Source organism: Xiphophorus couchianus, chromosome 8 (genome assembly GCF_001444195.1).
Source record: "Xiphophorus couchianus chromosome 8, X_couchianus-1.0, whole genome shotgun sequence".
Taxonomy (NCBI): Eukaryota; Metazoa; Chordata; class Actinopteri; order Cyprinodontiformes; family Poeciliidae; genus Xiphophorus; species Xiphophorus couchianus.
Genome location: NC_040235.1, coordinates 8,234,402 through 8,247,586, shown reverse-complemented (window position 1 = coordinate 8,247,586; position 13,185 = coordinate 8,234,402). Strand labels below are relative to the sequence as shown.

The 13,185-nt window shown below is 37.0% G+C and overlaps 1 protein-coding gene across 3 annotated transcripts in view; it reads right to left on the bottom strand.

Moving 5' to 3' along the window:
- The window catches only part of LOC114149497 (leucine-rich repeat transmembrane neuronal protein 4-like), a 79,276-nt gene that overhangs the window by 32,442 nt on the left and 33,649 nt on the right, over positions 1-13,185 (bottom strand). For 2 of the 3 annotated variants that reach the window (XM_028025423.1, XM_028025425.1), the window contains exon 2: positions 9,750-11,380. In XM_028025423.1, the coding sequence (XP_027881224.1) occupies positions 9,750-11,380 (1,631 nt within the window). Of the gene's footprint in view, positions 1-9,685; positions 11,381-13,185 lie in introns of all 3 variants that reach the window. The other variant, XR_003596518.1, reaches the window with a different exon arrangement.

The following is a 13,185-nucleotide window of genomic DNA, read 5'->3' as shown; positions in this document are numbered from 1 at the left end:
TTTTTGTGTGGTCCTCAAGTTTCCAGGTGCCAAATTACATCAACCTATGGAAATTCTCATATTTTCTCACTAATGCGTAACTGCAAATTTTCCTTAAAAATGGTCGAAAACATTGGGTTTAACTGACCACTAACTCCCTCCAATAGGGGGCAGTATTGTGTACTTTCACAACACCCGGGCCTCAGCTTTATTTCATGTTATTAGTCTATGATTGATGTGACAATAAACAAAGTCATAGCTAAATGTAAATATTGCAAAATTCCTTGAGAATATTTCACAAAATTTGTGATTTTATTGTTAAAAAAAAATAAATCAATAAAAAAAATCCTAGAGGAACGCAACATTGTGAAAAGATGTTTAATTTTAATTACTTCTTATTTAGACAGATATTTATTCAGATTTTAATGGGTTTTATGAAAACATTCTGGCATTCATGGTCTTGATTTGGCCATTAAAACAAAAATTTGAATGGTTTTGCCTTTTCAAAAAAGTACCAACCACAAAATAAGACAAATAATTAGTTATTTTAAATCTTAAGGGTACTGTAACAATAGTATTACTGCTAAGTAGATTAATGTCCCATAATGTTCCCTCAGCAGCAGTAAACACAAGCAGTGGAGTATTTTGGAGCACAGCCTACCCACAGCTGTGACTTCTCTTATTTTGTATTTTAATAAATGTGTGGGTGTTGATAACGGAATATGTTAATAAATCGGAGCGCTGCTGATTGTTACTGTTTGGCAGGAAGTCAAAAACAAAGTTGATTTATGATGGTTACTTCCAATTCGGTCTCTCCGTTAAGACAATACAAACGGTGCCAAAGGTCGAAGGTTAAGACTGCTTTTAGTCAACGAGATAAATCACTTTTTTCTGTTTTAATACCTTCAAAGTGTTTCACAAACGTGTTCATACTTTTTATTGAAGCCGACTTACTGAAATAAGCATATGAGAGTAATGTGCACTGAACAAAAACTTCTTTAATTATTATTATTATTATTTCACATTAAACATCTGCAATCATATCAAACTTCTAGACCATCCAGGTGTCCTAGTTCAAGTTTAAACTTATTTTAATCAAATTAACTTAGATTAAGTTAATTTAAAATTAGCTTAAGTAAATATGTTTATTAATAAATGTAATAAATGTATACATTTACAAATACTTAATTTATTAAGTACATTTATTTACTTAAATAAATGTATTTATTTAATAAATGCATTTAAGTAAATTTATTTACTTATTAAATAAATGTAAGCAAATTTTTTTATTTAAATACATTCACTAAGTAAATTTTTAATTAATAAAAATTTACTTACATTTTTATTACAGTTTGTTGTAAATGTTTTATTTTTACCTAATGAAATCATCTAAGTAAAAGTTTACTTAATAAAATGTTACTTTTAAGTAAAAAATATTTTACTTAATAAATTAAGTTGGTTTAACTAAACTGAATTAGTTACCAAGTGAAGCAATTGAATTAAGTTGGTTCAACTAAATTTTTTCAGTGCAGCTTTCGGTTGTTGTGCTCCAATAATCTGTAACAAACTTCCAGAAAACTGCAAAGATGCTGAAACCCTGAGTTCCTTTGAGTAAAGGCCAAAATCCCATTTAGAGTTTTTTTTTACTAATATTAGCTGGAACATCATTAATTTCAGTCTGTCTTCCAATTTTTCATTACTTTCTGTAATTTTGCCACCATAATGTCATTGTTTTGGATTTGCAGCTGCATTTGCAACAAACTAAAGTCCTATGCATCCTGACTCTTTCCTCTGAGAACCATAATCCTATATTTCTGCAGATTTAAATTGAAAACATCCAGCAACATAATTTCCGTGTGGGTTAAATCAAGTTTTCTGATCAATCCTTTCACTGGTTTCTTTCTTTCTTGGTCCACTTTTAATAGAAACCGACAGCAGCTGCTTAAACGCAACTCTGTGCAACTCGAGGTGAATTTTAGAAAAAGTTTTGGATTTCGGTCACGTCGGCATCCTGTCAGTAAAGCAACACGTATCTGGATTTGCAGGGCGGCTTATGGGGGGATGTTTGTGTTCTTCCTGCTCTGAAAATCTTTTAGTAATGAAGCGAAAGTGAACAGTGAACTGTTTCTCGCTGTGCTCAGACACCATTGTGCGTCAGTCTCTTTCCGAACCTCTCAGAAGTCTTTCCGCAGCAGGGGAAATGTGTTCTGCTGGCTTTTGTTCCCTCACATTGCCATCCGCCGGGATTGATGGTGCTACGCTGAGCCGTAATGAAAAGCCACAAAGCCAGCTGTGCAGACCTGCAAAATGGCACTTTCATCAAACTAAACAAGGCTGGCGCCAGCTTCTCAATTATTTAAGGTTTGAAATAAGCAACGGCGTGGAACGCTTTTGAATCAATGCCTCTGACACCCATCAGTGATGTTAAAAAGACGGGAATGTTATTCAGAAGATGAGATTTGGCTTATGGTTATGTAGCGAGAGACAATCCTCCAACACTGATTGTTACTGAAATGTCAGAGCATTAACTTTTTTCCCCCTGACAAGCTGCCATTAAACTACGTATGTATGTCTGAGTATCACGCCAGGCTAAAACTCTCTTCACATTACTTCAGTCATCACTTGATCAGGTTTGAAGTGGTTTGGTCAATACGTTTAATTAAAAAGAGTTGGCACTGTAAAATAAAAACCTTGAATGGAGATATACTGTTAAAAAAAAATATCAACCAATCTATCAGTGAGACCAAACATTTTAAATCAATAAAATTATCTTTCTGCAAAGCAAAGTGGAGAAGAAAATATATAATTGATGTTACAAGCATCGCCATGGCGACTGGACATTTAACATATGATCCCGTCCTTTACTTAGAGAAGGGCACGTTCACACCAAAAGCGATTCGAGCGTCGAGTGCCTCAATGCGGAGGCGAATCGCGGTGAGCTTCGCACGTCTAGCGCTGAACCAATGAACCGTTTTGAGGGTTGCAGAGATTCAACCAATCAGAGAGACTCCGCTATGTGGTGTAGTGGCCTGTGGTTGGTGTCCTGCCAGGAGACACAGGTACTGGTCATCAAACTGGGATTGGGTGAGATGAAAACAGCACCTATAGTGACCGTCGTCAGCACCCAGCTAGCTTGTGAAACTCACAAACCTCCCACCACCTCTGAAATACCTAGGAAATTCAAACACGCCCGACGGCGACTTTCCGTTGATTCCAGTAAATAAAGCCTAGACACTCTCTCAATATTTCATCCGCCATTGTTCAAAGTAACAGGGAGAAGAAAAAAAAGCAAGAGGCTCCTGTTCATGTTGTGCCGTTATCAGCTGTCACCGTTGTTTGTTCAATAGAAACTGAACACAAAATGTCCAGCAAAGACATCTGAGCCTCCATTATGATTTCACCACATAATATTCTCTCTCTCAGGTTCATCCGCCATTGTACAAATAATAATAATAATAATAATTTTTACATTAAAGAGACCAGCAACAGAAAACAACGGCTCGTCAAGCATCTGACTTCAAAGTGCACACGCGTCAAACTTGAAGCGTCAGAAACGTTTTTGATGCACAAAATTAAGGATTTTGGGCGACCTCTGACCTCCATTCTAGAATGGAGCACATCTGACCTGAAGGCCTAAAGCTGGTTGGTTGATGCAAATGGACCTTTTGGACACTTTCATCTTTTATGGCTTCTTTTTTTGTTTTGTTTTTTTACAGAAAAACAACATCTTCAAAAAATAGGTGCAAAAAATAGATTCCCAGTTATTAAAGTTTTTTGGATTTATCTTTATTTATTTTGTTTTTGGTCAAAATAAATCTACCCAAAACATTTGAAACTGTGGGTTTGTCTTATACGAGATACGTTGTGTTTTCTGCAAAATCCAACTGTTTCGTTGCTTTCAATTGATAATTGTTTGGTTTATTATTGAGCAGATAAAATAAAAAGGCACCAAATATTATTTTAAAATCTGTTTTATAACATTTCAACATAATTTTGGCTCTGATGGCGAAAGGTATCAAGCATTGCACAGGAAATGGTCTGGAGAATACTGAGCTCTCAACTAGTATTAATACACGTTTCATTATGTATTTTCTCATGTTACTTTAAAGTTTTCCTTGAGGTTTTTCCTCTAACAGCCCAGAACAAAGTTGTAAAGAAAAGTGGAGGATTCAAATTTAAAATCTTGGGGTTAGTTTGTTCAAGGAGTCCTAATGTTTTTACTATATAAGCTTTTTTTTAAAGCACATAATAGGAATGTGTGATAATACATCTGGATTTTAAAAAGTAATCAAATATGCAGGTCCTGCTAGACAGATATAAACAAAATTTTAACTGCGTTACATTTACACAAAAGGTGAAAACCTTCTGGTTGAATATGCAAACATAAACCATCGTAACCGTTTTCAGTTTTGCCCTTTAACTACCCTGGACGGTGCATTTAAAGCACTATTTTACTAGAAGATTCAGGCACTGATTGCTTGATTACAGGCTTCTTTCATGAATCTTTTCCTTCACAGACTGAAGCAGAAATTGGGGGTTTTACTGCACAAATATTTCAGAGATCCAGAATTCGACACTCAGCTTCTTTGAAACAAGTCTAGTCTCATCATGTTTATCTTTATCACTATGTTTTTGAAATGTTTAAACATAATTCATTTCATAATAGAGCTCCATGCAACATCAATTTCACCTTAGCTTACATGAGTAAAGTAGCTGCATTTTTTATATTCAGTTTTAATGATGACGAATTGAAACTGAGGGCAGAATTTCCCCTACTGGCAGGAAAACAGCTTTAAACATGCAACTAAAGCTACAATGGAGTGGCTGTAAATTGTGTATTAGTGGGTTATGACGGCATATTTTGCATTTTTTGCATACTTTTCTAACACATCTGCTTGGATTTGATCGATTTTTGTAAGCACACTGCACTTTTCAGATTTTTTGACGCAAAAAAAATCGATGAAATCCATGTACCTTTTTCTATCCTCTTCAAAATTATCCACTAATTTATCTTTTTCTCCATACAACCCCAATGAAACACAAAAAAATGCCCCTAAAAAGCTTATTTTCCTGAATCTGTCTTATTTTTTTTGCTTCACCGTTGAAAGACGTCTTCAGTTTAAGCACCACTGAACTTTCAAATGCTCATTCAACTCTGTAATGAGAGGTTTATGCACTGGAGCCTCAATGTAATATCCTCTATGTGAGTGTCAGACTGTTCTTGTGGACACAATCTAATCATGTGCAGAACATTCTGTCTGAGCCATGTGTTTTGTTGCTTCTCTCTGCTTCTCACAAATTTCTCTTTATAACCTCAGCCAGACATCTGTGGAGACACGTATGCTGGACATTTACATATAATCTAGGGCAGGATTTTCCCCTGTGTGCAACAATCAAACATAATTGTAGCAGAAGCTCTAAACACTTCACACAAAGAAAGATTTAGGTAGCAAATACACCAATATTTCATTAACTTATGATAAACGCTTCTAAATCCAAGTCTGTATAAAATAACAGCAATTTGAATTGACGTATAACCAAGACCACAAAAAAACACAAAATCTTACCAAGTATTTTTGATCTAGTTTCAAGTGCAAATATCTGAGCACACTTGAAATAAGGCCTAAAAGTAACTTTTCAGCAAGATATAGACTTGTTTTAAGTAAATAATTCCTTAATGTTGATGAAAAGGTATTTGTTTCAGATAGATTAACTTCTAAAATGGAAAAAAAAAGTCTTGCTAGAAGTGAAATAATCTGTCAACCTGCATTAACATTAAGGTAAGGTAATTTTATTTATATAGGACATTTTCAGCAACAAAGTGCTTCACATGAATTAGAAGGAAATACAAGCAAAACAACAAAACCAAAAGAAAGACAAAAAGGTAAAAGTAGTATTATTCTTACATGGGGACCCCATGTAAGTCCATAACTTATAAACTAATTTCTCTCAATCTTAAATTTGTTCTGGATTAGAAAGTATAAAACTAGATGTTGGCTCCAGTTGTTCTGGGTTGAATTCTGGATTTATATAAAGCTAAATGTTGGTTCTTCTTGTTATAAGTAAACTAACATTAGTTTCTCTAGCTCTTGCTCTGATATTAAAAATATAAAGCTAAATGTTTGAAGTAATAAGTACTGCCCAATTTATAAAAGTAATAAACTAAAAAGTATCAAGCTAAATGTTGGTTTTCCATGTTTGATTCTTGTTCTGGGTTGCTAAGTAATGAACTAATTGGAGTTTCTCTACGTCTTGCTGCGATATTAAAAGTATAAAGCTAAATGTTGGTCTAAAATACTAAATTCCACAATTTAGTAAACTTAACAGACAGAAATGGAGCAAGCAGGGCGAAGGTGGGAAGGAGAGAGAAGAGAGCAAGAGAAAAAATGAATTATTTACTTAAAACAAATCTTTATATTTTTCTAAAAAGTTACTTTAATGTTTGTTTTGTCTTATTTCAAGTGTACAAAGAAATTTGCACTATAAATTAGACTAAAAATACTTGGTAAGACTTTGTGTTTTTGCAGAGACGATACGCAATCCAGGTGAAAAGTTTACATACATTTTCCATCAGCAAGAGCATCATTTATTTTGAGCCTTTAATGATTCATTCTTTTTCCCAGGGTGAAAAGTTTATAATAAAAACAAGAATTAAGTGTGAAAGTTTGGTCAAACTAATACTTGGTAAAAAAAAATTTAAAAAAATCCTGTTTTTTGTTAAAGAACACTTCAAATATCTTTACAGCCAAAAACAAATGACATTTGCACTTATAGAAAATGTACATAAACTTTGTAAGATTGATGTTTAGTCTGCACCGATCAAATTGCACGGCACATTTGATCCTAAAGAGTTTCCAAGCCACTAAGCTCACTCATTAGGGCTGCACAACAGACTTCGTCCAATTTCCAGTTTTCCACGACTTAAAGGCGTTTCTTTAAAGAACCCGTCAAGCATGTTTACTTTAGGATGGAAAGTCTGAATTGGACCCAGAAAACAGCCAAAGTTGCAAGTTTGGAACATCAGTCCACACATCTTCTTCAAAGTAAACGACACAGCACATAAACCAAACCAAAAAATAAAACACATGCTCATGTGGAGTAGGGAGCAAACAGTCAGACAGTATCCAATTATTCTGCTTTTTAAAAATCAGTAATTATGGATCGCTATTATTTCAAAAGGACATTTTTGAAAATAAACTACATTAAAAATGTTTGTGTTGGTTCAGCTAAACCCAAAATTATTCAAACCTCCAGCAGGTTGAGGTGTTTTTTTATGTTTAACAGTGACGTTAACGTAGATTTCTGAATCAAATCTGATTATTTTTTACATAGAGATGAAGATCAGGGTCAGAAAACATTTCCCAAAAATCTAGTCGGCAATTACGAGATTGTAACGTTTGATTGCTGTAACGTAAATAAATATTTTTTCATTCACAATAAAGGAGAATACACTGTTAAAATGTCAATATAGCAAGTAAACTACTCATTTTGCATATTAGTATTAAATTTTCAGGGTTGTATTACATCAGAAAAAAACATTTTAGTTGCCTGAAAATAATTTTAAATCACAATCTGTAAGGCAGATTGAATAACTTTGGGCTCAACTATATTTACAGGTGCATCTCAAAGTTAGAATTTAAACCAAAACTTATTTTGAGTAAATTTCAGTTCAGAAAGTTTCAACATACACAGACTTATGTATTTTGAGCGTATATGGCATAAAGCTAAAAAACCCAAAGTTCAGTTTCAGTTCAAAAGGAAAATAAACCAATAAAAATTATTTTGGCAAGAGAAATTTTATGTAATTGACATGTTGTGCCTTGCATGATCATAGAGAAGACTGCTAAAGAAGCGCATTGTATTTTAGCAGAGTAATAGAAAGTTGAGTGGAAGGAAACATGTGGTAGAAAACATAAAGGAGAAATAGGCCAGGATTGCTTCTCAGATGTCAAAAAGAAATGCATTTCATTTTCCAGCAGAACCTGGCTCATGTATACATGATCAAATCACCATGATACACTACTGTTACCACGGTTACAGCCATGTTGTAGTCTAAAAACTCATGAAAAATCTACTGACTCGACAGCTGTTCTGCAAGCAGTCACTCATTGTTCAAAAATCTAGATGTATAGACTCTTGCAATAGTGGAAATATTACTGGAAAGTAAAAGTTTAGAAGGATAAAAGAAATCTCCTCAAGAATCCCATCAGTGTTTATGTCGTTTACTGCAAAGTCAGCGCAAAAAAACGTTTAGGGCACGTCTCGGTTTCTACTGCTGTCAAAGTTTATAGATGCTGATTAAATTTTCTAGCAGGGCTTGGCATCTGCCCACACTGCCAAAGGTACCAATAACTCGTTTAATGACCGTGGTAATAACCCTGACCCGAGCCCCATAGAAAACCTTTGGAGCATTGATGGAGTAATTTATGCAAAAGGAGCCCTGACCAACTATAGGGTGCGGTGCAAATTTTTTCAGCACTAAGAGAAAAAGCAATTATATTAGCTCCTGCTTTTGCACCGTCTTTTTTAAACCACAAAAGTTACTTTAAAGTTACTTGTGCTTTTTTAACAGTTAGCTTTTGTGGCTAACTTGAGTGTTTAAATCAGCACACTTTCCAATCACCGTCTAAGTCAAAACATGAATCCGTATTAGGGCTAAATTGACAAAATGCAGTATTTTAAGTAGAGAAAGCCATATAGTTTCAGGAAGTAGATATAGGAAAAAAATGATCAGTATTGGTATCTGTAATCGTCCAAAAGAGTTTTAGTATATCGGTGTATTGGGTATCGACCAAAAATCCAATATCGTGCATCTCTTATACTTAGTTTTCTGAGAAACTGAATTCTGGGTTTCCATTAGCTTAGCCACTGTCATAAAAACTAACAAATGAAAGCTTGAAATTCATCCCTCTGTGCGAGTCTCCGTTTTAGAAATGAATTAGTAAAATTACTGGTCAACAGCCAAGAAACTGTCTCAGGTTTTTCAACTGTTTTAGGGTAATTTTGATGTGCTGAATCCAAAAATCACTTCGGTTTTGCTCAATTAGGTCAACTTCCTGAACTAAGCTACATAATTTGGGATTCTGGGATGCAGTCATGATGTTCTGGTTACTGTTGGACCCTAAAGGGAGACTTCCCTGCTGCTGAGCATACCATGCGTTCGGAGAAAAGGAAGTTCATTTCCTTAATTTTGCACAACGAAGACGTAATTTTCAACTTACATGTACTTACCCGTATCAGTGTTTATTACTCAATTTTGTTTTAATTAATACACTCTGTTAGAAAGTGATTTGTTTTTTTCCTAAAGCCTTTTTTGGATGGGAAATATTAATGGAAATGACTGATAACGTCACAAAAATGTAATCAGGTAGTTTGGATTTTTCTGAATCAAATCAGAACGAAAACCTGACTGAGAAAAATGGGTGTTATTTCTGAATTCAGCAGTGTAAAATAGTCCTAATTCAGTTGAAAAACAACTTCCAAAAAATATTTTTTGTAACCCAGTGTTATATTCCAACTTATTGACATGCACCAAGCATGTATTTCTCTGACCTCATTTTGCTCAGTAATTTCAGTTTTTTCTACCTTTGGAATAATTGGAGACATCCGACGTCTGAGGTTAAGGTGTGAATAGTGAGGAATTTAGGGTGTTACGGTGGAATTTCAAGGGTGTCTTTTCACAGGGCATACTTGGTGGATTATTTACCTCTCTGTTGAGCCTTGTGTTTGATTTAGACTTTTTATTTTTAGGCTGAGGTGATGGGTCATACCTCACACTCCCTGGAGCCAGAAATTGTGCAAGTGCAGGAACCAGTGCCATTGCCAAGCACCTCCAGTGCCTCTGGTGTGGCAGCGGGGTTGTAACTCATGTAATACTCTTGGAGTTGGGAGCTGAGGTTTTGTTCGGGCTCTGGGCTCTTTTTGCGCCGCTTCCGTCCCACCACTGGCCGCTGCTGCAGCAACCGCGTAGCGCCCGGGTAACGCCGCCACAGCACATAGATAATGGTCAAGATGAGTGACATGGTGAAGAAGAGCGCCACGCTGCCCACCACCACTTTGTGCAGCGCCATGTGCTCCATCACCGGGGGCGATATGAGGGTGGGCCGAGTGCGAATCGCTGTATTTCTAGTGTCTTTGCTCATGTGGCCTGGATAGGTTGGATGAGGAATTGGTCGAAGTCTGAAGGGTGGGAGGGGACCAAAGGTGCTGGTTGGTGGGGTCGTTGGCGAACAACTGGTGGAGGCAAAGGTTGGTTCAGCTGTGGCGTCAGAGATTAGCTCCGGCATCGGTGATGGCGTTTCAGTCATAAAGTAATCATTCTCCTCGCAAATGCCATGGTTCCGTGTGACCTCCATGATTTTCTCTCCCTGGAGATGCTTGGGGCTGCTGCAGATCATGGTGGTGTCTTTACTGCCCCGGAAATTTCTCAACCAGGCAACAAGGGGGCAAATGCCCACTCCACAGTCCCATATGTTGCCAGCCAGGCTAATAGTGGTCAGTGAGATCCAGGCCGTCACAGCCTCTTGGGACACGTTGGATAATTTGTTGGATTCCAAGTTCAGGACTTGAAGGTTGGGTAAGCAGTGGAAAACAGCCGGGTCTAGCGTCTGAATTTCATTCCCGGACAGATCCAGTTTCTGCAGAGTGTACCAAGTCCATGGAAGACCCTGGTTGACCACTCTGATGCGATTCCACTGCAAATAGAGGGATCTCAGATTGGCTAAGCGTGGAAACAGAAAAAAATTGATCCTGGAGAACTGGTTGTGCTCTAGATGCAACTCCATCAGCCTTTGCAATCCCAAGAAGGTGGTGCGAGTGAGAGCCTTGATTCGATTGTAGCCCAAATCCAGAAATTCCAAACTTCTGCATTCCAAAAACGCTCGAATCGGGATGTTGGAGAGACCGTTTGAGCGCAGGTGAAGGTTTTGTAGTTTTCGTAAGCCATGGAATTGACCCGGCTGCAGGATTTCCAGTTTGTTGTAGGACAAGTCAAGGCTACGAAGGTTGGGGACGCCATGGAATGTCGAGTTATGTAGAGACGCGATCCGGTTGGAGCTTAGTATCAACTCTTTAAGCCTTCGAACTCCCTGGAATGCTCGACTGTCGACGACTGAAATTTGATTATGGTCCAGGTAGATCCAAAGAAGCTGTCCCAGGTGAGCAAATTGGTAAGGTAGCAGGGTATGTAGTTCATTGTAGCGCAGGGAGAGACCCTGGCAGCCTACTGAGATGTTTTCCGGGACTTCTAAAAACCCAGAGGAGTCGCAGTGGATCGTTTTCCCCTCGCAGCGGCAGCTGTTGGGGCACGTGCGCTCACCAAAGCTGAACAGCAAAGGAGCTCGCAGGAGCAGGAGCAGAGGGAAAAGAAAGCATGTCAGCCTTCCATCACACAGTAGCGGACCTGTGAGCAAACAAAAACAAAATTAGGATTAATAAAATCAAGAAACAATAGTAGGACGGCGACAAAACAGCAACAAATATTGAAAAAAATTTTTTAATTGTTTTGAGAAACATGATCCTGGATCATGTTGAGCTGATCAAAATTTGTTTATTTCCAGTATCGGTTTGGTTTTTAAAAGTTAAATCAGAGGACACTTCCAGAAGAAAAACTATTCATTTGCTTACTTGGCAAGAAGGAAATCCTTAAAAACCAAGACATGAAATAAAAGAAGCCAAAACGAAACTAAGAATAACCCTGGAGAGAACAGAAGGATCTGACAAGGACTCAATGAATCAGGTGGAAAATAAGCAGGGATGGTGATTACTGCGGTAAGAGACAGGAAAGACTGATTAAATGGAGGCAGAACAGCTGTGCGAGAGGAGCATTAAAGAAAATAAATTCATTTTCATTTTAGTTTGGAACCATCTATTTCTTCTTTCAATAGATGTTGCAAAATGTTATTATTTTGATACGAGTTTTCTCTGCATAAATGCTGGAGGATTGTACAGCTCTAGTAGACTTCCAGTATTTTAGAGATCATCAAAAATTATTTTATTTTCAAAAATTTTCGAAAAGATTGTTAAATTTTTCTTTTTAGAAAAATTGTAGGGCGTGCTGTGGTGGCGTAGGGGATAGCGCGACATTTGGAGACCTTGAGTCCTCGCTGCGGCTGTCGCGGGTTCGATTCCCGGACCCGGCGACATTTGCCTCATGTCTTCCCCCTTTCCTGTCAGCCTACTTTCATATAAGGGACACTAGAGCCCACAAAAAGACCCCCTGGAGGGGAGAAAAAAAAAAAAATTGTAATCAGCTTCACAAAATCAGAGATTTGGAATAGGACACAGAAACTCTGATTGGTGAATTTTAAGTAAAAAATATTTTGTTCCCAGACTCCTGCAGTCACTTTTTATGTGGATTAATAAATTAAAACAAACCCGTCGTGTATGTAGCAAAAAGGTTAGTTTTTTATTTATAGCGTGGGGTACCTGTAGCACCGTTCTTGAATTCTTCACACAATATTTCTTGAAAATTAAGTTTCTTGACATTTACTGAGCATTTTATATTTTATGAGTCACGGAGCTGAAATTTGAGACAGTAGATTTCCCAGGAACCTTCCTGGAACAGGAGTAATGTCTGCTCCCTCCACAATGCACTAAACGGCAAAAGCGACTTTAAATGGCTGTGATTTACTGGCTGCTGGTTTCCTTCTGATTTATTTTTCTGTCCATGCAGGCAGGACACGGCACATTTCACATGATGTCCAAGCTAACAGAAAAAAATCTGCAAACATCTGTTTCAGGTAAGAATTCACTGCTGCTTAGAGAACAAAAATATATAATAGCACTAATAAAAGTAAATACAAAAGTCTGTTGATTGAAAATGATTCTTTGACACGCGTAGTGAGATTCTGATCATTCTTAGAAAACGTTAGAAACAACTTTGGGTTTCAGTTTATTATCTTCCTCCGTTTTCTAATCACAAGCCACTGAAATATTTCTTATGCCTCAAGCGGTTCAAGTCCAGCTGTCGACCTCCAGGAAACGTTAATTATACTATATTTTCTTGGAGATTTCAAACCCAGTAGAGATCTTATTTTAACATGCTTCAGCCTTACAGTAAATATTAATCTAAACGGATACTATAGCTAACTAGCTAGCCGGCTAGCTAGTTGGCTAGCTAAATCATAATGAAATACCTTTAACAACTGCTGTTGCAAGTTTCCATAGATTCTCTGAGATTTCACTCTGGACTCCAAATGTGTTTCT